Source organism: Schistocerca nitens, chromosome 2 (assembly GCF_023898315.1).
Source record: "Schistocerca nitens isolate TAMUIC-IGC-003100 chromosome 2, iqSchNite1.1, whole genome shotgun sequence".
Classification (NCBI taxonomy): Eukaryota; Metazoa; Arthropoda; class Insecta; order Orthoptera; family Acrididae; genus Schistocerca; species Schistocerca nitens.
Genome location: NC_064615.1, coordinates 738,751,154 through 738,777,566, shown reverse-complemented (window position 1 = coordinate 738,777,566; position 26,413 = coordinate 738,751,154). Strand labels below are relative to the sequence as shown.

The window sequence follows — 26,413 nt, the reverse complement described above, 5'->3', positions numbered from 1 at the left end:
CGCACTGACTTCCTTAAAATTTGTATTTTATATTATCCAATCCATTTGACATACCATTATTGCCAACAAATAGATTCTAGCATGTATAATAAATACCTCAAGTTCAATATTTTCTATATTTTTAAAACTGTACATTAAATTCCCAATGATATACAATTACATATGAATTCTGTGATAAAGCAGTCTAATACTTCTCACATCATCCTAAAGAAATAAAACAATGACCTATCTTGAGAGATGCAAATGGCATTGATGAGTAAAATACATTGTTTGAGAATAAAACAGAAAAGGGAACTGGCACTACTCTTTGATGAATGACTGCAGGAAAATCTCTACAAATCATGCACCACCTTGTAACTAGAGCACGTCAAAACGCTGCTCAATCTCGCCCGCTTCTGCTGAGTATGCGGCTCATTATCGCTGGCACAGGCGCTGAGGTGGGGATGACTGACGTCACGCTACGAAACTGAGCTGAGACGAGGATTGTCGAATAGGACACGTGGCGGCCTGAGACTGCGAGAGCGCGAGCTGGCCGAGAGACTCGCATTATCGTAACTTAGCAGTAGGCAGTAAACTGTCACGGGACCAATGGAATGACAACCATCACAAAAGATGTTGTGTTGAAGAAACTTGCTGATGGGGCGTATATTTTGATAATTAAAGTGGGAGTAAGGAATGGCAGTGCAAAGTTGGGAAAAATTTAAGGTAAGCCCTTCAATTATTACTAAATAATTACAGAATAGATCTTCGGAATTCGATACGTGATAGTATTTGATTAATCGAATCGCTTCGTTTGTCTAGCATTTTTAATGAATTGATACGTTTCTTGTGTCCGTAAACGAAAAGAAAAATTGTCTTCGTAAAACATACATGAAGGTGTATGAAGGTGTTTATTATGACTGTTTCAGGTGGTTGTTGAAAGAGATACACATCTTCCAGTTGGTTACGTTCAGTGCCAAAATGGAAATTGTGGAGCATTGCTTGCTTACAAAGGAAGCACAACTGGAACGAACAGAAATAAATGTAAGGATAATCGACACTTGTCAAGCGTTGCAGCTGCCAGTGCTGATAAAATATCTATTAGGGACAAATGTGTTTTAATGTGTGCAACAGACCTCCGATCATTTAATATGGTAAGTGGTGAAGGATTCATAAGCTTAGCTCAAGAACTGATAAATACAGGAGCAAAATATGGACAAATCACCGCCCAAGACGTGCTACCTTCCCCAAGGACTGTAGCACGACATATTAAGGAATTGGCTGATGAAGTCAGGAGTGAACTTATTCCAGTAGTGAAAGACGCAATTGGTAAAAACCAGTGTTCAATGACGTGCGATCTGTGGACAGACAGTTATCGTAAGACCCATTACCTGACTGTCACATCCAGCTATATTGAGGAGTCGACGGACAAATGGATACTAAAAAACAGTGTACTCTTAACTACGAGGTTTCCAGATGTTGCCAAGACTGGTGAACATATCATTACGGAAATATATGAACAAATGGCAGAGTTGCAGATAACGTCCTTGGAACTAAGACAGGTTACTTTCGCTACAGATCAAGGAGCTAACATCAAGAAAGTACTAGAAGCACACAAACGACTCCCATGTGTGATGCACTGTATTAATACAGCACTGAGGCACACATTCAATGAAGGTTTCTTAATGGATGAGATTCCTGCAGTGTATGACTCCATCCTGACTGTACGTAAACTAGTAGGCTTTATGAAGCGATCTGGCTTAGTCGCGAGATTAGATAAAAACCTTACACCATGATGTAGAAACCAGGTGGAACAATGTGTATATGATGTTAGACTCATTCCATTCACAGAGATACCAAATAGAGACAGTTTTGCGCGATTCAAACAAACACGAGATGATGACATCGTATCAGAATGTGACTGTGGAAAGCGTTATTCAATTTCTGAAGGTTTTCAAAGAGGCCACGGACGATTTGGAAGGAGACAATGAGCCAATACTACCATTTGTAGTGCCGTGGATTTTGAAACTGATAGGTCTCTGCGAGACTGGAACCGACGATGTGACAATGTGTAAGCTAAAGAAAAGGGCAGAACTGTTTATAAAACAGAAAGTTCTAAATGAACTACATGACATTCATTATGTGGCAACGTTCTTGCATCCCTGTTTCAAGGAACTATTAGTTTTTCCCGGAGAAAGAAGAGAAAAAATTCATCAAGATGTGCGAAAAATGTTAAATAACGTTGTTGATACGAACGTAACCAAAGATGTCATGCCTTCTCCCACAAAAAAATTTCAAAATTGGTGAACATTCACCTCAAAATCGAAAGATGAGATTGAGAACTATATGAACATGGAGAGTCCGGAACTATTAGTTTTTCCCGAAGAAAGAAGAGGAAAAATTCATCAAGATGTGCGAAAAATGTTAAATAACGTTGTTGGTACGAACGTAACCAAAGATGTCATGCCTTCTCCCACAAAAAAATTTCAAAATTGGCGAACATTCACCTCAAAATCGAAAGATGAGATTGAGAAATATATGAACATGGAGAGTCCAAACGATGAGTTCACAGACCTTCTTTCATGGTGGAAAACAAATTCGTGTACCCTGTCGAAACTCAGCAAAGAGGTTTTCTGTATACCTGCCAGTAGTGCCTTAAGTGAAAGAAATTTTAGTAAGGCAGGGTTGGTACTGACTCAGAAAAGAAGTTGTCTAGATTCCGATCGCATTAATGATATTCTCATCATCCATAACAATAAGATAAGCAAATAACCTAAATTTGAATCACAGAAGCAAAGGCAACTGACAACTGGTCTTCTGAGATGTGTACGTAATCAAATATAATACTGAGAAGTGATAAGTAATGACTGCACAATTACGCAGTGAATATTACATACTTCATACTAAGTAAAGTAAATTGTTGTATAACTATGGTAATAACAGGAGAACAGACTCAACTGCAGTGCAATATCTTCAGAAATGCGACTGCTGAATTAAGGTTTCAGATTAATTTGCGAAACTATATTCTACATTATTCGTTTTGAATATGTACACTTTCTTTTAATAAAATGAATTTATTATTGTGTACTACGGTCGTTTACATCGCTTGAGTAGAAGAAAATTGGTTGTGTATAAGACGCTACTTCCTCACTAAATAACAGATTTATTCCAACATACTGTTTAGCAGGTGGATCGGTTCCTCAGCTGCTGCTTTAAATCTTTTTTCTTTTGGGTGCTATTGTACGACTGCCGGTACAACAGTCTTTGGTTGGTCAGTTAGTTAAATTTTCAATAGATCATTTGAATGATTGTTTTATGGAAATGATAGCATCTTTTTTTTTTCTCTGGCTACCACCTTTTCAATAGACATTCTTCAATGGAACAGAAGGAGTTGTCCAGGAGAAGTGATTTTTAAGTTCGATTTAAAACTCACTTTGCTACCTGCCAGACATTTTATGTTATTGGGCAAGTAATCAGAGACATTTGTTATTGCATATTGAACTCCTCTCTGAGCCACTGACAGCTTTAACAATGGGTAAGATCTTTTTTCCCCTCTAGTGTTCTCCCTATGGACAACACTGTTCTTCTCAAACTGTGATGGGCTGTTTATAACGGATGTCAGTAGCAAATATATGTATTTTGACGGCGCAGTTAAAATGCCAACCTCCTTGAAGATTATCGTGCCTACGTGATTTCCATGAGTGAACATCACATATTATTTTTACTGCTCTCTATTATGCAATCAGTATTTTCTTTCTAAGTGATGAGTTACCTCAGAACATCATTCTGTAACGCATTTCTCTTTGTTGAGTTCAAGCATCGTAATCTTAAGGTTCTTTCAGCTTTAGCAACAGGTGGATCCGGCTTTTTGTAGTTTTTCTTATGTCTGTTGCTGTGGTTTGTATATTTTCAGTCAGCTTTGGCAGCTTTACTTTTTTAATTTCGTGGACTGGATTTGTTCGAATGTCTCAGTTTTGATTCGTTCAACCGAAATGTGTCTTAAATCTCCCAAAATGCATTCATACATACCAGCAGAACTGTGACATGTCACACATGCATGTTCCTTACTAGTATACTTGTAACTCGGATAGCCGCTCACAGTACGATCCGCGTTCGGAACGGCCCCATGCGACCGGCGCCGCTGCAGGTGGCCAGCCGAGTGTGTCGGGTCGCCTCGTTATCGAGACCGCGCTCTCGGAAGACGATGATCTCGCAGGCAGCATTCTAGCTGCTCAGTCTTGCTTACGAGAACGAGCGGGAATACGGCGACAGTTGACGGCCTCTACTTGTAACTACATTAAAGGCTTTCAGAATCCACACTGCTCTATTACAAGGTACATGTACCAAGCAAGTGGGGTAGTACATGAACAGTATCAGCTAAAATGCAATAATAGTTGCAAATACTTAGAAAAAATACCATACTTGGAAAGAAAAAATACCATACTTGGAAAGAACAAGTTAGAAAAACTAACCAAACTAAACATCTCAAAATTACATGTTGGTAGTAAACAACTTTAAACTGGATCAGGTACACTTTAGCCAACATCATTACATGTAATTGTGGGAGCAACACATGTCAATGCCTTGCTGCCAAGTTGGTTAGTGCCAGGAGTACAGCAGTTGTCAATCACTTAGTTTTCTACTTTTATATGACTTATGAAGGCATCCCACTGCCTGTGGAAATATGGTAAAAATAAGTTCAGCATACCCAGATACGGGATCAGTTGGCAGTCACCTTAGTGAATTTTCATTGTTATTACACTTACAATATCAGATGTCAAGGAGGCACCATACACATGTATAGCTGTGATGAAAGAGTCACTGGGGAGAAACACGACAGATGGCCACAAATTGGCACTGACTAAAGATCGTATTATCACTTGTAACAAGTAATTGACTAAACAAAAACTCTGCCTCAGTGAGGTAATAGAAGCACAGATATACTAAGTGAGTTACTCACATGAATGAAAAGAAAATTCGGAAGGCAACACTGGACTGCCAACTAAGAAAACATGCAACCCACAGGTGATAAAATCATATTTGCATGGAATTCTGCTGCATAATACAATAGGCTGAAGATTGCAGTGATATACAGTAGATACTAACCCCTATCGCCACTGCCATTTTTTCTTGTTTGTATTTTGGTCTGCTTTCACTGTTGGCTAGTGGTTGTAAACTTACAAAGCGGCCTCTCTTTAGCATGGACTAGGGGAGGCCATGAAGTTGGGATCATTGATTTACTTCAAACTTTGTACACCTTTAGTAGGCCACTAAAATAACAATGTGCATGTAATAAAACACACTGAAATGGAAATGAGCATTTGGCGTCATTGGTCGGAAGGCCCCTTACGGGGCACGTCCGGCCGCCTTGGTGCAGGACTTATTACATTTGACGACACATTGGGCGACTGTACACCAGATGGGAATGAAATGATGATGAAAACACCACCACCCAGTCCCTGAGTGGAGAAAATCCCAGACCCAGCAGGGCATCGAACCCGGGCCCCTTAGGACGGCAGTCTATCATGCTTACCATTCAGCTATTGGGGCGGACAGTAAAATGCACTACTCTGGCAATACCGAGAAAATTGCAAGAGAAGTTTTACAGATCTATTGTGTTACTGATGCATCTGTGCGTACGTGCCAGATGTTTAGAGTTCATAGTGGCCAAGGGGTTAGCATTCGAGCTTCGTCAGACGAACATGTACGGGGTGACAGTTTGACTCCTGCTTAAAACTTCAGTTTTGTAGCTCAAGTGTAAACCCTGTAAGATTCAAAAAATTTGCATCTCCACTATTTGTTCTTGCTACATTAGCAGTGTCTCGCCACTATGCAGGTTAACTGCCAAATAGGGCTTTCCTCTGTCTGCATCTCGAAGCGTCAAGGTGTAAATTAGTTCTGGGTACCTTACCAGACTGCACATTTAACGAATTTCGCAAATCACAACAGGCATACATTTTCAGGAAAAATCTTTGCATTTCTTCATTTACCTGTTGATAGTTTTAAATATGTTTCTTCTAATAATCAAATTTGATTAAAAACTGTAAATAGTCAAATAACATGCAATTCACTGAAACTTCATGCAAATACAAGTGTTTTTTTTTTTAAATTATATCATCTCTCAAATATTATATAAAATAATAAATACGACTAGTGACGAAAAAATATACATTAAAAATTAGTTCTAAGCAGGAGCCGAACTGTTTGTCTTAAGTAGCTCACACACTAACCACTTGACTACCATGAACTAACATCCAGCACCTACCCACAGATACATCAAGTTACATAATAGACGTGTAAAACTTCTCTTGCAATTTTCGCGGAATTGCCAGGACACCTTACCACTAGCACATTATGTTGTTTTAATGGCCTATTTAATGTGCACAAACTTTGAAGTAAATCTGTGATCCCAATGTTAAGACAAGATAAACTAATCAAAAATTATGTGATACCTTCATGCAAAGGAATGGACTGAACACTTGCCAATCAGATATTGGATTTCAGCATATTCTCGAAATGAGGGGTTGAGGTACTTATCTACACACACACACACACACACACACACACACACACACTCTCTACAAGCCACCATACAGTGTATTTCTAAACATCACTGTTCCCCCGTAGGCAATGTTTGCACCTATTAAATTCCCATCTGAGTTCAATAAACACCTCTGCGTACTAACTGAACCCACTAGTACCAAATCTAGCAGCATGCCTCTGAATTGCTTTGGTGTCTTCCTTTAATTAGTCTTGGCAAGGATACCAAACACTCTAGAGTGGATCTCTCAGTGTTCTGTAAACCAATCTCCTTTTATGTGAGCTATACTTTACTATAATTCTTGCAATAAACTGAATTCAATCATTTGCCCTCCCTACTATCTTTCTTACATGCTTGTTCTATTTCATATTGCTTTGCAACATTACTCCTAGATATTTAATTGGCATGACTGTCAACCAGTACACCACAAATAATGTATTCAAATGTTGCAGGAACTTTTTCCTACTTATATACATTAACATGCATTTCTCAACATTTAAAGCATGCTGCCATTCATCAGATCAAATAGAAACCTTGTCTCCATTGTTCTGTATTCTTCTACAGTCACTCAATGACAATCTTTCCTATACATTACAGCATCATCTGCAGTCACAGACTGCTGCTCATGCTAATCTATTAGATCAGTTATGTATATAGAGAACAATAGTGGCTCTATCACATTTCCCAGGAGCACTCCTGACGATACCCTTTCATCTCTGATTAACACCCATGGTGAAGAACAACTTACCAGGTTGTATTACTCTGTTAATCATTTGCAGTGAGGCAGTGCGTCAAATGCGTACCAGAAACCTAAGAATATGGAATCTGCCTGTTGCCCTTCATCCAATATCTACCTTAATGTTGACTACAGGTAATTAAATAACTGACAGTAGGTAAGTAAATGATGAGTGCTTGGATTAATTACTAGTGAGTTCTGAAGAACTGGGAGGTGGAGAGACATGAAAAAGGAAGAGGAAGAGATGGAACTGCACTCCTGGGAGAGAATCAGATGACTATTCTGCAAGTGCAACGTTCCTTTCACTCATGGGAGAAATAGCAACAGTCTGCATTTTGCATGAACAACAAGTAGCTAACTGAGCGCTTTCTTGTCATATGAATTAGCAGTGCATATGCATCTAAATTAAAGCACTTAAAGGAAATGCTGATCAAACTGTGTGAACTGATAAGTATTTATAAATAGAAAAATTATCTGCTGTTGGATGCTCACATATGCCACTGCCAGTTGTCTTCCTCCATGTTCCCCAGGGCAGCATTGATACCACCTTGGGCAGCTACAGTATGTGAACGGGTGGGAAACAGTTTTGTAATGACAGCTGTCTTAAATCCTTCTGCAACCAGTCCAAATGCTGCCCTGAGCCCGGCACCTCCTGCTCCGACAACCACGGCATCATAAGTGTGGTCCACAACAGGGTATGATCCTGAAATCTGTAAAATACAGAACAGCAGATGGACTTGGCATGAGTAACATAATTAGTATGGTGAATAACAATATACCCACTGTATGATACAAAATGTAAAATACACTTGCTGCCAGTACTAAAAGATATATGCATAACACCTACTGGTATCTTTGTTTCTTGAGTTTTGTACAGGTGTTTTTATCAGTTGTTAGATGACATAAGAGAGGACTCAAATGAGAAAGTATTTTTTTTATTGTTATCAAAAGTGATATCTCATGTACAATTTCTCATATGTGAAATGTTTTTAAGTTGCATGCTTTTAATCACCAACTATAAAACTACTACCAAAACACTGGTGTCCTATGGTGTCACTCATGTTCACTCTGATGCAGTTACTGAATCTGTTATATGCTAGAGTTGACAACCTAACTTAATTTTTCAGGGCAGCCAGGATGAAATAGCATAAACCTACACACACACACACACACACACACACACACACACACACACACACACACACACACACACAAAACCATTGCTTGCCAGTCAGTATTGTTTCTAATAAATTATTCGGTGAACACCCAAGTAACTGTAAGTCTTAAAATAGCTGGTATATTAATACAAAACACAAAGCAATACAAGGTGCGTCCAAGTTAACACACCTCCAAATTTTCTTCTCATACACCAGTCACATGAAAATTTGAAACTTCCGTCATTTCTCCATGTAATCTCCCTGTAGCCGTACACATCTTTCACAATATCGACACCATGATTCCAGAGCCACTGCAAACACTTTTAGGATTCTGGTTTACCCACAGGAAAATTGCTGATGCAATAGCGGCACAGCCAGTGAGTGTGTGACCATGGAGTGTCTCTTCCATAATTGGGAACAGCCAGAAGTCATTGGGAGCTGGTCATGTGTGTAGAGAGGATGAGAAATCACTTCAAAGTTGTCACGAAGAAGTTGGAGCGTCACATTAGCATGGTGCACTGATTTGATGAAAAGGGCATGTATGCAGCCTTCTCCATACTTTTTTCATGCCATACTGGAAGGAGCTTGTTCTTAAAAACATCTTGGTAGGTTGCACCAGTCACTGTGGTGCCCTTTGTAAGGTGACGTGTAAGGATTATTGCTCCAGAACTTGGCCACCATCATTTTTTCAGCACTGGTGCTAACCTGAAAATTTCTGGGAGCATGAGTATGACTGCTTCCATTGGACTCACTGGTGCTTCATTTCAGGATTGAAAAATGTCCAATTCATTGCCACAATCAATGAAAAGAAAGTACATTTACATCTAGAAACTTACTCATCAACCCACCGTACGTTATGTGATGGAGGGTACCTTGTGCCACTACTGTTTCCTTTCCTGTTCAACTCACAAATCGAGCGAGGGAATAAACGACCATCTATAGGTGTCCATATGAGCTCTAATTTCTTGTATCTTATCTTTGTGGTCCATATGCAGAATATATGTTAGGGCGGTATAATCATTCTGTAGTCAGCTTCGAATGCTCGTTTTCTAAATTTTCTCAAGTGTTTCTCGAGAAGAAGTTGTCTTTCCTCCAGGGATTCCCATTTGGGTTCCTGAAGCATCTCCATAACACTTGCGTATCATTCGAACATGCTGGTAACAAATCTAGCGGTCTGCCTCTGAATTGCTTCAGCATTTTCCTTTAATCTGACCTAGTATGGGTCCTAAACACTCTAGCAGTACTCAAGAATAAATCACATTGGCGTTTGCATGTGGTCTACTTTACAGATGAACCTCTCTTTGCCAAAATGTTCCCAATAAACCTAATTCAACAATTAGCCTTCCATTCCACAATCCTCACACGATCATTCAATTTCATATTGCTCTGCAATGTTATGCCCACCTATTTAAATGTCCTGACTGTGTCAAACAGGACACTACTAATGCTATATCTGTCCATTACAGGTTTCTTTTTCCTGCTAGTCTCCATTAACTTACATTTTTCTTCATTTAAAGCTAGGTGCCATTCATCACACAAATTAGAATTTTGTCTAAATCATCTTCTATCCTCCCACAGTCATTCAACTTTGACACCATTCCATACATACATCATTAGCAAACTATCACAGATTGCTGCCCACCCTGTCCATCAGATCATATATGTATACAGAAAATAATAGTGGTCCTATCACACTTCCCTGGGGCACTCATGATGATAGCCTTGACTCTGATTAATACTCACTATCGAGGATAACATAATGGGTTCTATTGCTTAATAAGTCTTTGAACCACTCGCATATCCGGGAACCTACTCCATACACTTTTACCTCGTATGGAGCCCCTTAGGGATATGGCAACTAAGGATGGAAGAAAGCCGAAGTGCACTCTGTGCGCATACCGGGGGGACTCATCCAAGATGTGGAAAGGGTCCTTCCGGATGCCATGAACAGTACCAGGGTGCAGCCAACTGCAGGTGGTGGCTCATGTTGGCACTAACGACATGTGTCGCTATGGATTGGAACAGATTCTCTCTGGTTTCCGGCGCTTATCTGACTGAGTTGGTGAAGACTACCAGTCTTACTAGTGAGATGAAGGCAGAGCTCACCATCTGCAGCATCGTCGACAGGACCGACTGCGGACCTTTGGTACAGAGCCGAGTGGAGGGTCTGAATCAGAAGCTCAGACGGTTCTGTGACTGTGTAGGCTGCAGATCCCTCGACTTGCGCCATAGGATGGTGGGGTTTTGGGTTCCGCTAAATAGGTCAGGTGTTCACTACACACAGGAGGTGGCTACATGGGTAGCAAGGAGGTGGCTACATGGGTAGCAGGGGCTGTGTGGCGTTAACTGGGCGTTTTTTTTTAGGTTAGACAGTCTCAGGAAAGATAAAAAAGGGCTCCAGTCTCAAAGGATACAGGGCAAAGAAACAACAAGAATCGACCAAGCAACAGTCGGTATTGTAGTTGTAAATTGTCGTAGCTGTGTTGGAAAAGTACCAGGGGTTCAAGCGCTGATAGATAGAATGTACTGAAGCTGAAATCATTATAGGAACAGAAAGCTGGCTAAAGCTGGAGATAAATTCTGCCGAAATTTTTATAGAGGCAGAAACCGTGTTCAGAAAGGACAGATTAAATAAAGTAGGTGGTGGTGTGTTTGTGTCTGTTGGTAGTAGTTTATCTTGTAGTGCAGTTGAAATAGATAGTTCCTGGGAATTACTATGGGTAGAGGTTATACTCAACAGCCGTACCAAAATAATAATTGGCTGCTCCTACCGAACCCACGACTCAGATGATATAACAGCTGAGCGGCTCAAAGAAAACTTGAATCTCATTACAAATAAGTACCCCACTCATACAGTTCTAATTGCTGGAGACTCCAATCTACCCTCGATTTGTTGGCGAAAATACATGTTCAAAGCCGGTGGTGGACAGAAAACATCTTCCAAAATTGTACTAAATGCTTTCTCTGAGAATTACTTTGAACAATTAGTTCATGGGCCTACACGAATTGTTAATTCGACCTCTTAGCCACAAATAATCCTGATCTAATAGAGAGTGTCTTGACGGATACAGTTATTAGTGAACACAAGGTCACTGTAGTGAGGCTCAAAACCATATCAACCAAAACCACTAAAAATATACACAAAATAAATCTATTTAAAACAGCAGATAAAAATTTGCTTGCTGCCTTCCTAAGAGAGTGTCTCCATTCCTTCCAAGCTAATTATGTAAGTGTAGACCAGATATGGCTCAAATTCAAAGATACAGTATCGACAGCAGTAGATAGATTCATACCGCATAAGTTAATAAGAGACAGGACTGATCCAGTATGGTACACAAAACATGTCAGAACACTGTTGCAGAAGCAACGCAAAAAGCATGCCAGATTCAGAAGAATGCAAAATCCCCAAGACTGGCTAAGTTTCAAGGAAGCTCCATATTTAATGCAGACGTCAATGCGAGATGCTTTTAATAGTTTCCACAATGAAACATTGTCTCAAAATATGGTAGAAAACCCAAAGAGATTCTGGTCGTATGTAAAGTACACCAGTGGTAAAAAACAGTAAATACCGTCACTGCGCGATAGTGATGGAAATGTTATCGATGATGGTGCCACTAAAGCGGAGTTACTAAATACAGTTTTCCGTAATTCCTTCACGAAAGAAGATAAAGTAAATATTCCAGAATTCGAAACCAGAACAGCTGTTAGCATGAGTGACATAAAAGTAGATATCTTAGGTGTTGCAAAACAACTCAAATCACTTAAGAAAGGCAAGTCTTCGAGACCAGATGGTATACCAATCAGGTTCCTTTCAGAGTATGCAGACACAATAGCACCTTTCTTAGCAATCATATACAAAGGCTCACTTGACGAAAGGTCTGTTCCTAAAGACTGGAAAGTAGTACAGGTCACGCCAATATTCAAGAAAGGAAATAGGAGTAACTCACTGAATTACAGACCCATATCACTGACCTCAATTTGCAGTAGGATTTTGGAGCATATACTGTACTTGAAAATTGTGAATCACCTTGAAGAAAATGACTTACTGACACATAAACACAGATAGAGGAAATATCGTAATGAGTGCTGTTGACAAGGGATCTCAGAGCGATTCCATATTCCTAGATTTCCGGAAGGCTTTTGATACCGTTCTTCACAAGCGACTATTAATAAAATTGCGTGCATATGGAGTATCGTATCAGTTGTGTGACTTTTTTTCTTCCTTTTTCTGTGGGGTTTTACGGCGCAAAACATCAAATTTCAGAAGTGCCCAGTATAGGACCATACAATGCTGGAACCACGAGGGTAAAAAAACCGTTGCGAGGTCCAATGCAAAAAGGAAGAAAAACAAATCTAAAACATCAAGACGTTACTGAAGAGTATCTAAAAGACGTCAACAAGACACCAGAGTCACCAGGTAGAAATCAAGTCTCTCTTGTCATTTTACTGCTTTTTTAAAAACTTACGTGAGCCAGAGCTCGCACATAATCTGCTAAAATGTCCGGCAAAGGGGGAGGCAGTCCGACCCTGAGACGTAAGTGGCTAAAATGGGGGCAAAGGATCAGGAAATGTCTGACTGTTAATGGCTGGCTACAGAAAGGACAGCTGGGTGCAGGGTCACCACTCAACAAGTGGCGGTGACTAAAGCAGCAGTGTTCTATTCGCAACCAAGCTAACATTACTTCCTCATGGCGAGACGGCCGGGAGGAAGTCTAGCAGGCTGTTGGGAGAGGTTTGACTTCTATGAGTTTGTTCCCATGAAGGGAACACCAATGGTCATGCCAAAGTGATGTGATACACCGATAGAGAAAAGTACAAATATCTTGCAAGGAAACAGAGTAAGAGGTGGGCCGACCAAGATGGACTCTGGCCTTGGCTGCAGCATCAGCAACGTCATTCTCAGGCACTCCAACATGGCCAAGAACTCACATGAACATCACTTGGGCTCCCCCATATGGGAACAAATGGAGGCAGTGCTGGATTGGTCGAACGATAGGGTGGACTGGATCGGGATCATCTAGACTCTGAAGGGCACTGAGGGAGTCAGAGCAGATCACACAGTGTGTAAGCTGGTGCCTCCGGTCGTTGTGAACAGCCCGATAGAGGGCAAAAAGCTCTGCTGTAAAAATTGTGCACTGCTCGAGAAGCCAGTATTGAAACGTATCAGCCCCGACGACAAAAGCACACGCCAACACCTTGGGCGGACTTGGAACCATTAGTGTAAAAAAATATGCTATCGGCAAGTTGTGAGCGAAATTCGAGAAATTCACAGTGACAGGTCAGCTCGGGAGTTGAATCCTTTGAGAACGAGCTGAAGTCAAAATGAACACAAACCTGTGTCTGAAGTCAAGGTAGTGAAGGGCACTCACCCATTCGAAAAGTGGGAAGAAGTGTGAACTGCAGCTGCTGAAACAGGTGACGAAAGCAGATGCCGGGAGGCCGCAGAGAAGAAACGTACATCTCATACTGGCGGTCAAGAATGTCATCAAAAAAAGGATCAAAGGTTGGGTGGCCTGGCATGGAAGAAAGCCGACGCGCATATCTACTGAGTAGGATGTCGTGCTGGTATGACAGTGGGGCAGCTTCTGTGTAGAGATTCTCAACAGGGCTAGTACAGAAGGCACCAGTGGCGAAACGGATCCCCAAATGATGTATTGTATTTAGAAGGCGTAAGATAGACAGCCGTGCAGAGGAGTAGACAATGCATCCAAAATCCAACTTGGAATGGACAAGAGATCGATAGAGGTAGAGGACGACAGTCCACTCAGCTCCCCAAGAGGTACCACTCCATACATGAAGGACATTTAGGGACCGGGTGCAGCGTGCAGCCAGGTAGGACCAACTAAGTTTCCTATCGAACGTAAGCCATAAGAACTTCGTTGCATCCACAAATGGGAGAGCATTTTGGCCCAGTCGCAAGAATGGTGGCAGAAACGCCTTGTACTTCCAGAAGTTGAAACAAACTGATTTGGTAGCAGAAAAGCAGAAACCATTTGTGACACTCCACGAACAAAGACGGTCCAGACAACGCTGAAGACAGTTGCAGAAGACATGTCCACTGGGAGCTGCAATAAATAGCTAAGAGCCAGAAATGCCAGCTGGAAGGCAGTCCATAATGGGGTTGATGGCTATGGCGAAGAGGATGATACTCAGTACGGAGCCCTGAGGCACCCTGTTCTGTGAAAAGGTGTGGGATAAAGAGGAACCCACATGTACTCGGAAAACTCGGTCTGCTAAAAATTCCTGGATGAAAGTGGGAAGACGACTGCGAAGGCCCCATGTGTGCATAGTACGTAGAATGCCTGTCCGCCAACAGCTATCATAGACTAACGCTGCTGGTAAGGGAAATTGGACAATAGCTGGAAGGAAGAGATTTATCTTTACCAGGCTTAGGTCGGGGAACAATAATAGCTTCACGCCAAAGCGTAGGAAATACTCCGTCAGTCCCAATACGGTCGTAGGTATTGAGGTGAAGGCATTTTTCTGCAGGAGGAAGATTCTGCAGCATGAGGATGTGGATTGTATGGGGCCCAGGAGCAGAAGACCTGGATGAGGAGAGAGCACATTCGAGCTCCCTCATCGTAAAAGGAGTATTGTAGCATTCTCGATTCGAAGAGAGAAAAGAGATTGCATGAGACTCCTCCACCTGTTTCTGAGGAAGGAAGGCAGGATGGTAGTGGATGGGGCTTGAAACCTTCGCAAAGTACTGGCCCAAAGCGTTGGAAACATCCACAGTGTCGACTATAATGTTTCCCGCCACAGTCAGACCAGGGATTGGGGAGTGGGCGGTAGTTCCAGAAAGCCGGTGCAGACCACTCCAAACGAGAGTGGACGGAGTGAAACTGTTGAACGAGCTAGTGATGGGAACCCAGCAAGCTTTCTTGCTTTCCTTAATAGTGCGATGGCACTGCACATGTAGTTACTTGTAGCAGATGCAGTTCGTGAATGTAGGATGACTGTGAAAGGCAGAAGAGCCAGACGGCTGCGAACTTGAGGTAAGCAAGAAATCTTCCTGGGAGTAACCCATTTTGAATTGATGGTTCGTTGGCTGCGTTGCAATTGTGTTCGCTGGTGAGGGCGAAGAACGGGTAGCAGAATCTACTGCCCGGGAAGTGGGAGACAGAGTTTTTGCTTGAAGGTGAGGCGACTTTGCCACCACTGAACTAAACTGTAAGTCAGAAGTTTGTGTAGCTATGTTTTTTGTGGGACGGGGAGAGGTTAACATAATGCCGTAGCTTCCAGACGAAGGGATATTCGGTTTACGGCTCACCAACAGTTTCCGGGCAACAGGAAACCCGTATCTCCTGAACAGCCCGCTCGTCTTGATAGACGGGACAAGAACGAGAAGAAGCAGCACATTCTCCATGACAATTAATGCAGCGGGGAGAAAGAGGAGAACAAGCACTCTTGTGTGCATTCCTGCTACAAGTGACACATCTGGTGGCGTTTTTTCATGACATGCTGGTATGATTGAACTGGTGGCATTTGTAACACCTCAACGGATTGGGAATGTAAGGGTGCATAGAGGTGACATCATAGCCTGCCTTGATCTTGGTAGGAAGCGTGAACCGATCGAAAGTCAGGAATAATGTGCGAGTGGGCACCTTCTTCATAACTCCAACGGCAGTAATGCCCTGATCCAAGAGAGAATTAGTTAATTTGTCCTCCGCCAAGCCATCCAACAGCCGGGTGTAGATAACACCACAGGACGAGTTAAGCATCCTGTGAGCCTCCACTTTTATAGGATATTCGTGGAGGGTTTGAGCCTTGAGTAGTTTCTGGGCCTGGAGAGCACTATTAATTTCCAAAAGCAGCATTCCATTGTGGAGCCAAGAGCATGACTTTACAGGGCCGGCGATGCCATCCACGCCTGTCTGTATAACAAAGGGGTTTACAGAAGCAAAAGTCTTGTTTTCGTCGAAACGTGAGACTGCTAGATATCGAGGCACAACAGGAAGAGACATTGAGGCAGGAGCCTCATTCCACTTTCTTTTATGCGAAACACTCAGAGAAGGAGAAGGAAACTCAGTCATTGGGAAGAAGTCCCCCATGATTGCCAGTGTCCCCGATGGCGTGCTCCTTCCTGCAGGGGCCCTCCAAAGGGGAGCCTCCCGCCTTAGGTGATTGTCCACACCTTAGGTCACACCTCTTGAACGACAGACCGAGGGACCATTTGGCAGTGGAGGAAGGTAAAAGCTCAGGCAATCACCACTCCCTGGGCCTGGCATGTACCAGGGGGTACGTGCGGGCCCTGCATGCCAACCCGGGGCTGGGAATTACCCATTACCCAGTCTCCTGTTATGCGTCAAATGCATAGGTGGCCGTCAGGCGCACACGAGGAGGAGAAGGAAAGATAAGAAGGAAAGGAGGAAAGGAAGGATGGCCTCAAACACCCTAGCAGAAGAAAAGGAGAGCAGAACAAGGAACAGGCAAAGAGGAAACAGGGAAAGAGCAAAATGTGGAAAGGGTGATACAGGGAAAGAACAGTACAGAACAGAACAGTACAGTACAGGGAAAGAACAGTACAGAACAGTACAGCACAAGGAAAGAACAGAACAGTACAGTACAGCACAAGGAAAGAACAGAACAGTACAGTACAGTACAGTACAGCACAGCACAGCACAAGGAAAGAACATTACAATATAGGGAAAGAACCGAGAGAGAAGAGACCTACAAGTAAACCAACGAAAATGAGCTTCAAGAGACCATGGAAGCACGAGACATCTCCCCAAGAGACGGGAAAAAGAACAGAAGAAGAGGAGACAAGCAGCACTGAAAGAGAAGCGGTGCAACAAGGGCTGGGGCCCCGTGGTCGCCAAGCACTTACTCACTAAAGAGCGGTGAGCCCCCTGGGGGGTAGTTGTGTGGCTGGATTCATGATTTCCTCTCAGACAGGTCACAGTTCAGTTCATAGTGATAGACGGTAAATCATCGAGTAGAACAGAAGTGATATCTGGCGTTCTGCAAGGTAGTGTCATAGGCCCTCTGCTGTTCCTGATTTCCATAAATGATCTAGGTGATAATCTGAGCAGCCCCCTTAGATTGTTTGCAGATGGTGCTGTAATTTGCTGTCTAGTAAAATCAGACGGCCAATTCCAACTACAAAATGATCTAGAGAGAATTTATGTATGGTGCAAAAACTGGCAATTGGCACTAAACAAAGAAAAGAGCGAGGTCATCCACATAGGTGCTAAAAGAAATCCGTTAAATTGCACAAATCTAAGGGCTGTCAATTCGAATAAATACCTAGGAATTACAATTATGAGCAACTTAAATTGGAAATGACACACAGACAATATTGTGGGGAAGGCGAAACAAAGACTGTGCTTTGTTGGCAGAACACTTAGAAGATGTGACAAACCCACCAAAGAGACAGCCTACATTACACTTGTCTGTCCTCAGCTGGAATATTGCTGCATGGTGTGGGATCCTTACCAGGTAGGATTGACGGAGGACATCAAAAAAGTGCAAAGAAGGGCAACCCGTTTCATGTTACTGCACAATAGGGGTGAGAGTGCCACTGATATGCTACACGAGTTGAGGTGGCAGTCACTGAAACAAAGGCAGTTTTCTTTGCGGTGAGATCTATTTACGAAATTTCAATCACCAGCTTTCTCTTCTGAATACGAAAATATTTTGTTGACACCCACCTACGTAGGGAGAAATGATCATCATAATAAAATAAGAGAAATCAGAGCTCGAACAGAAAGATTTAGGGTGATCCTTTTTCCCCATGCGCCATTTGAGAGTGGAATGGAAGAGAAGCAGTATAAAAATGGTTCAAAGAACCCTCTGCCAGGCACTTAAGTGTGAACTGTATGTAGATATAGATGAACCTTTGTCAACAGTTGGCAGTGTGGCACTGTGTCAAATATTTTCCAGAAATCTAGAAATATGGAATCTGATTGTCCCTTTTATCCATAGTTCGCAGTATATCATGTGGGAAAAGAGTAGAGTTTCGCACTAGTGATTCTTTCTAAAATCGTGCCGAGTTGTGTACATTAGATTCTTGGTCTCATTCATGCCATCATTGTGTGTCAACACTGTCTGGCTACGTGACACACACACACACACACACACACACACACACACACACACACACACCCTTGGGATCATACATCAGCATCAAGGCACCCACCTGCATTTTCAGGTCTTCATGCAGGATTGTATGCACAGATGCCATGGAAATGCCAACTTTGGTGGTAGTGTGTTTGACACTAATTTGGCAATCCTCCAAAACACCTTCCACTTACTGGGTCATATCTTTAGCCATACTGAAGCAGGTCCAAGATTGTATTGGTTTGTTTCAAATGAAGTTCTGCTTTCTTTGAACTGTCACACCCATGAAGGCACATTAGACACACCCAAAACACTATCACCACACCTCACTCTACTTGTAATGAATTTCAATCAGTGTCACGCCATACAAATGGAGAACGTGAATGATTACATGCTGTTCTTGTAATGGAAACTTCGCTATTTTAAGTATCAAAAACACTCCTCACTCTTGCTGCTGTCAGAGTTCTGTGTGCTGTACAGAGCTGCCATCTCTGTCACACATTCACAACAGCATGTGTCCTTTAAAACAAACCACGCTCCTGAGGAAAAAATATCAGAGATGTCATAACTTGAATGCACCTCTTAATTTGGTATTATCTTATTGTAGCCTATGCAAGTGTAGCAAAATAACTGAATACAATATTGGAAGTCATAGCATTACTGTATATGCACAGAAATTTTATTAAAATGTACAAAATTTCATAGATAATATTCCCCCAGTTAATTTGAGTATGGGCTGATGCGAAACCTATTTCAATGAATCCTTATTGATCTCCTCAGTTTGATAGATATACCTTCAATCCATTACTCATCACATGCATGAGGCACTGAGTTGCAGACATGCACAATGAAAAGACTGCTAAACACACACACACACACACACACACACACACACACACACAGCTACCATATGCATGCAAGTTGTGTGTGTGTGTGTGTGTGGAGGGGGGGGGGGGAGGAGGAGGTGGGTTGAGGGCCACTTGCATGCACCAGGAAGATGAACATATTTGTTTGAAAGCTTAAATGTTTAGCTGTCTTTCATTGCGCCTGTCGGCAACACCATCACCTCTATACATGATGAGTAGTAATCAATCCTTTTCATATTATTGTTATTTCATCCTGGACTTTCCGCTGTTTAATTTCCCCTCAATCTGTGCACTTTCTGATTAAGTCCCTGAAGTATCCTGGGGTCCATTTTCACCCTGGTTCTATTGCTGGTTCAGAAAGCAGGTGTGTTAAGTGCCATTCAGCTTCAGTTCTGTGGTGCCGACTATTGTTCAAGATGCTGCATTTTCTGAGTTGGTTTTGATGGATTTTGACAGTTCCATAAGGCATATTCCTCAGCTGCTTGCTTATACTGCTAATGATCCATGGTGAGCTGCTTGACAAATCATTTGAGAAATTTTTGGCATTCTTTGGCTTTGCTGCCTCTTTTGACGGAAGGATCAGTGACAATGTGACGCTCGGCTGACACCCTTGAAATAGTGCAGCAAGTGATTTTCCAGTTACTGGATTTGGCATCGTGTGATAACTAATCAACATTTTCTGCAGAGCTTCTTTCTTGTTTTGTCGTCCATAGTTAGTCTTTTTTCACCCCTTCCTTGCACGTCTTGAAAAATCATCCTGCTTTAAAATTTGAAGTGGGATAAAGCTGACCTGTAGTTGCCACTTGATAAAGTTCATGTTGTGAAACCATTTATTTACTTGCTCTGTCTATTTTTGGTCATCAACACTATCTTCTTGCCATTTGTTTTGTTCTGACAATGCCCCAGAGTTCACCATGAAGTGTCTTCAAAATTTTGGCACATTTGGGGAATGATAATCCTTGCAAACTCTGTCTCAAGAAGTAACAAGCCATGCCTGGTGTTGATGGCAATCCTTTTGGTAAAATATGGCTGCCAAAGTTTTTGTCCTTTGGCAGATAGTCTGACCATCAGCTATTAAATAATGCAGAATCATGTTTAGTGCTGCACTTTTGCTCATGGTTTCTCAATTCTTTCGGTGATCAACTGGAAATAGCTATCTGTTTATCAATTTATTCGTCAAGTTGCAAGCAGGATTCTTTAGACATACCCATTTTTAATCCAGATTTGCAGGTAGCTTTGATAAGGCATCAGCATAGCAAAGTTTCTCTGTGGACCTATATCCAATTTCATAGTTATGTCTCATATTTGTAGTCTCTATCATTATTGGCAGCTGTTTCCTTGGATGGAATACTGAAATTGATGCTTGTACTCTGTGATCAATTCAAATCTTCTAAATCTACTTCCACAAAAGTATTGCTAACATTTCTTGACCCAATAAGTTATAGATAGTGCTTCTTTTAAATCTGTCTGTATCTGGCCTGATTTTTACTTAAAGTCTTGGGAGCAATGGCGAAGTCTCCACCTGTATACTAGAGACAATACTGCTCTGATTCCATACGAAGATGCATCAGTGGTTAATAATGCAGTTTGAGTTGGGTAAAAATGCACCAATTTAATTTCCTTCTCAAGCTTCTAAACTGCTGCTTCTTGCTTGATCCATTTGGACAGAGAATTTTTCTTTCAAAGTTGATTCAGTGGTCCTTCAGCTTCAGCAAATTCCTTGATGAATTTGTTGTAGTAATTTACTATTCCAATGAAAGATTATGATTCCTGGATATTCTTTGAATGGGGCAGCTTTTTTATTGCTTCCATACTAGCTTCACATGGTTGGATTCTACCGGCATCAGTGATGCAGCATAAGTATTCTTCTTTGTTTCTGAAGATTTCACATTTCTTTCTAACTGAATCTGAGGCCATTTCCGTCCAGTTGTGTGAAAAGCATGTCCAAATTCTTCATGTGCTCATCCATATTCGTGCCTGTGACAGTTATGTCATCCAAGTAATTGGCGCACACACAGGTATGGTACTTGTGATTTGTTCCACAAATATCTGATGTAGTGCAGGAGTATTTGTATACCAAACAGTAATCTCTGGTATTCGAACAGACCAAGTGCAGAGTTGACAATAGTCACCATCTTGGATTCCCCATTCCAGTTCCAACTGGAAATATGCATTCGGTAAATTATTTTTGTAAACCATTTTCCACTTCTGATTTTCTGAAAGAACTCCCCAGGCACTGGAATCAGATACTGATCTATTTCCAGCTATAGCTCTACAGTCACTCTGATATCTTCACAGATTCTTATTGATGCTTTTTGTTTTGGAACAGCCTATTAAGTGATTCCCTTACTTCCAGATTCTTTCTTTGGCCAGTCTTAATTTCTTATTTAACATTATTCATCATAGCAAATGGTACTGGTCTGTGTCTGAAACATTACCTTGAAAAAAATTTGGGTGGCTCCTTTCTTCAATTTTAGGACTGCTTTGTAGATTCTGCATATGCCTAAGTCAGGCTGGACAAGTGATTCATGATCATAGCATATTTTCTTCTCGGCTTCTTTAAAGCTATTTTTATCCCCCAATCAGTGACTTATTTTAGTTAATATTTAAACTGAAGGCATTGAGCTATTTCAAAACAAAGTGATTGTTTTTCATGAGTTGACAATCATTAATGAAAGCTTTTTGTTTGTGCCTTTGTATCTGACTGCTGCCATCATTTTTCCCTTTTAATTGATATGGGCTCCATCAAAAGTTACCAGTGTCGAATTTGGGCTGCAGCACTCTGGTGATCCCAGTGCAGCCATCGATTTCCTTTTGTATTTAGATTCTTCCTGAACCTTCACTACCAAAGGTTTCATCACCGCCGACAGTTGAAGAGGGTTGTGATGTGCAATAGACAAGACATCTATCCAGACCATCACAAAGGAATTCCGAACTGCATCAGGATTCAATTCAAGTATTTTGACAGTTAGGCAAGAATTGAGAGAACTTTGATTTCTGGTCAAGCGCCTGCTCATAAGCCACACATCACGCTGGAAAATGCCAAACGATGCTTTGCTTGGTGTAAGGAGTGCAAACATTGGACGATTGAACAGTGGAAAAACGCTGTGTGGAGTGACGAATCACAGTACACAATGAGGCGATCAGATGGCAGGGTGTGGGTATGGCGAATGCCCAGTGAATGTCATCTGGCAGCGTGTGTAGTGCCAACAGTAAAATTCGGAGGCAGTGGTGTTATGGTGTGGTTGTGTTTTTCATGGAGGGGGCTTGCACCCCTTGTTGTTTTGCGTAGCACTATCACAGCACAGACATACATTGATGTTTTAAGCACCTTCTTGGTTCCCCCTGTTGGAGAGCAGTTCGGGGATGGCAATTACATCTTCCAACACAATCGAGCATCTGTTCATAATGCACGGCCTGTGGCGGATGGTTACACAAGAATAACATCCCTACAATGGACTGGCCTGCACAGAGTCCTGATCAGAATCCTATAGAACAGCTTTGGAATGTTTTGGAACACCGACTTCATGTCAGGCCTCACCGACCACTAAGTGCTGCACTCCATGAAGAATGGACTGCCATTCCTGAAGAAACGTCCCAGCACCTGATTGAATGTATGCCTGTGAGAGTGGAAGCTGTCATGAAGGCTAAGGGTGGGTTAACACCACACTGAATTCCAGCATTACCAATGGAGGGCATCACGAACTTTTAAGTCAATTCCAGCCAGGTGTCCAGATACTTTGAATCACATACTGTATCTGATTTGTTCACAAAAGCAATCTCTTGGCAATCATGTTCGCATATGCAATTGCAGTCCCTTGCAACACATGTAAAATCAGTCACCCATTCTGCATATGTTTGTCCAGGCTTCTTTTTTGTGCTGAGGAATGAGTAAGTGGCCATCAGCAAATATTTTTGCTTTAAAATGGACTGACAGTTGCAGTTGTAATTGATTTTGGTCCAAAAAAATCGATTTTTTAAAAATATTTTCTTTATCTACACAGTTTCATCTATGTTGGGTGTGAATTTTATTGTGATAGCAGCTTTAGAAATGCCTTTCAACTGTTTAACTGATTAACTCTGCACTGGCAGTCACTCCCACCTTTTTCAACATTTGAGAAACTGCTTGCTTTAGCAGAATTTTTGTCAGCGCGAATGCTATTTTCTTTCAATATCTTTGGCTGACATCTGTATCTTCAGCTGAAAACTTTCTTGCACATGGTTTATTTACATTTTGATAATACCAACAAATATTAGTAAGTGGAAGGTTAAATTCGCAAACCTTTACGTGGAAGTAAAGATTTATGCATAACGAGCAGTGGAAAAACTGTGTTTAGGAAACAGAGGTTTCATGGATATTGGTTTACCAACAAAAAAGAGGAAGCAGCTCGAAATGAAGAACATAAGCTCTCAGCTTCAGGACTGAAACTTGGGACAGAAGAATTGTACAGGTGCAGGAATGATTTTGATATGGATTCCACTAGATTCAAACTTATTGATTTATATCTTCTCTGCCAGGCTACAAAGATTTCATGATTTCATGTTCTAACCGTAAAAATATGGAATGCATGATTGTTGTTGAAGAAAGAAGAGTAGGAATAGCTTGTGATTGATTTTAAATTAATTTGTAATTCGTGTGGCTATGAATTTACATTTTCCTCATATATATAAATAAAAACCACCCCTGACACTGGTACCTATCCTGGTATGTTTCTATCTTTTGAGCATCACTCTTTCAGAAACAGCAATAACGGCTTACACAGATGAAATGATTAGAAACCTAGGCAAAACCAACAGTGCTGTTTGAGTTAATTTAAATATTTCTAAAGCTTTGGTTACTATTAGTCATGAAATTCTATTAGGTAATTGGGAAGCAATTGGGATACATGGGGTATGAAACAAGTGGTTTCAATCATCTCTGCAAAACATAAAAGGTTATGGAACCCAATTCAGCTCATTCTAATCTTAAGTATTTGGTTCATAGAAAGTCACAAAAATAGGTACAGGAGGTAGTGTGTTAGGCTTCTTTCTGTTCTGTATTTACACAAATGACATACAGACCCTTGTAACTGCAGCTAAGATCATGTTGTTTGCAGAACTAGTGTAATAGTGAGCAATGTTAAGGAATCATTGTCTGCAACAACTAATTAAGTACTCAAGACCTTGCATTCATGGTCCAATATCAACAGGCTGACCCTTCATGCAAAATGAAAAAAAAAAAAAAAAAAAAAAAAAAAAAAAAAAAAAAAAAAAAAATTACATTCAACTTGGAAAAATGACTCAAAACCAAGATCTTCAACAGGTAATGGGTGAAAATGAGTTAGAAATAGTACAATGCACAAAACTTTTAGGGATGTATGTTGATTGAGACAAACTAAAAAGACCATGTAACAAAACTCTCCCAGACACCCAGTTCAACATGTTTTGCTCTGAGAACCATTTCTAAAGAATGTTCCTCAGAACATGCTAGAATGGCTTGCTTTGGTCACTTCCAGTCCCTTTAAGCTAATGGAATGATTCTGGAGAATAAGTAACAGTTCATCAGATAAAACTTTTGCACTGCAGAAAATGACTACTTGAATCTTGTCACACAGATCCACAACAGCTCACTGCAATCTGCTATTTAAAAATTTGTACATGCTTACAGTACCCTCCCCTTATTTATACAAATGTGCGCTGATAAAGAGCCAGTCTTGGAAACCTACACACTAATAGTGAATACCATAGGTATAACACTCACAACTGTTTGCCCCTCCATGTGGAGCAAGCAGAAACAACCCTTACTTTAAGATATATGAGGCATTTTGGTGTCAACTGACCCTCAACATAAGCAAATGTAGCATATCATGAACACAGGGGCAGAAAGACACATTAATATACAATTACATGAAAGAAAAACAATTACTGAATGCAGTTACTCCCATAAAATATCTAGAAGTATGCGTATGGGGCAATTTAAAGAGGAATGCCCTCATAAAATTAATCACAAGTAAAGCAGATGCCAGACTAAGGTTCACTGGAATAATCCTCGGGAAATGTAATCCATCAACAAAGGAAGTAACTTACAAAAGTTTCATTTGACCAGTACTTTAATATTGTTTGTCAATCTGGCATCCATATCAGATAGGAATGATAGAGGAAATAGAGAAGATCCATTTTGTTACAGGTTCATTCAGTAAATGTGAAAGCACCAGTGGTAGATAGTGCAACAGAGGTATTATGCATCATCATGGTGCTTACTGTTAAAAGTTCCAAGAGTGTGCATTGCTAGAAGAGTCAAGCAATATATTGCTTCCTCCTATGTATATCTTGTAAAAAGGCCATCAAGATAAAATCAGAGAGATTCAAGCCTACACAAAGGTTTACCAGCAACTGTTTTTCCTGTGAACCTTTTGGGACTGGAACAGCAAATGGAGGAAGCGACAGGACACACAGGACCCCCCGCAACACGTCGTAAGATGGCTTGTGGAGTAAAAATGTAAATTCTTTGTAATGTATTACCATCATACAGAAAGAGATTGGAAAAAGTAATGACTTTCCGTGCACAGTTAAAATCATTTCTTGCTGAGGTGTGTTTCTATACAGTAAATGATTATGTTAGATTATAGAAATACTAAGCCCTCATTTATTGTAGAGTTAACAATGTGTGTGTCTTTGCACAAGAATGTTTGTGCTGTTTGTTTCCAGTTTTCTCTGTTTCAAATGGAAGGCCGTACATCTCTACAGAGGAAGGATAGGTCAGAAGATTAGTTTTGGTGGATATACTGTTAGCTGGTGTTTGTGTAATTTATTTTTCAGCAGTGTTAAAAAAGTCTACATAAGGTCCAGTGGCATTCTTACGTGTTTTGTGCAGCAATGTTGGCAGCACTCACCAAGGGTCCTGATCTAGACTACAGCCAATAATGTGTTGTGTTTACATTTTTTTTTCAGAAGTGCAATATAACAAACTTTCATGTTCTAAATATATCACAGTTTATATTTATTGTGCATGTTGTAATCTCCATGCAGACTATGGATATGTGGTTTTCTTTCCTAATCATGTACTGAGCAACGTGGCTAAGTCAATGTTAATGCA

General features: G+C 41.1%; 1 protein-coding gene across 1 annotated transcript in view; it reads right to left on the bottom strand.

Moving 5' to 3' along the window:
- The window catches only part of LOC126236954 (succinate dehydrogenase [ubiquinone] flavoprotein subunit, mitochondrial), an 88,201-nt gene that overhangs the window by 54,095 nt on the left and 7,693 nt on the right, over positions 1–26,413 (bottom strand). The window contains exon 3 of the mRNA XM_049946652.1: positions 7,749–7,966. Coding sequence (XP_049802609.1) covers positions 7,749–7,966 — 218 coding nt within the window. The remainder of the gene's footprint in view (positions 1–7,748; positions 7,967–26,413) is intronic.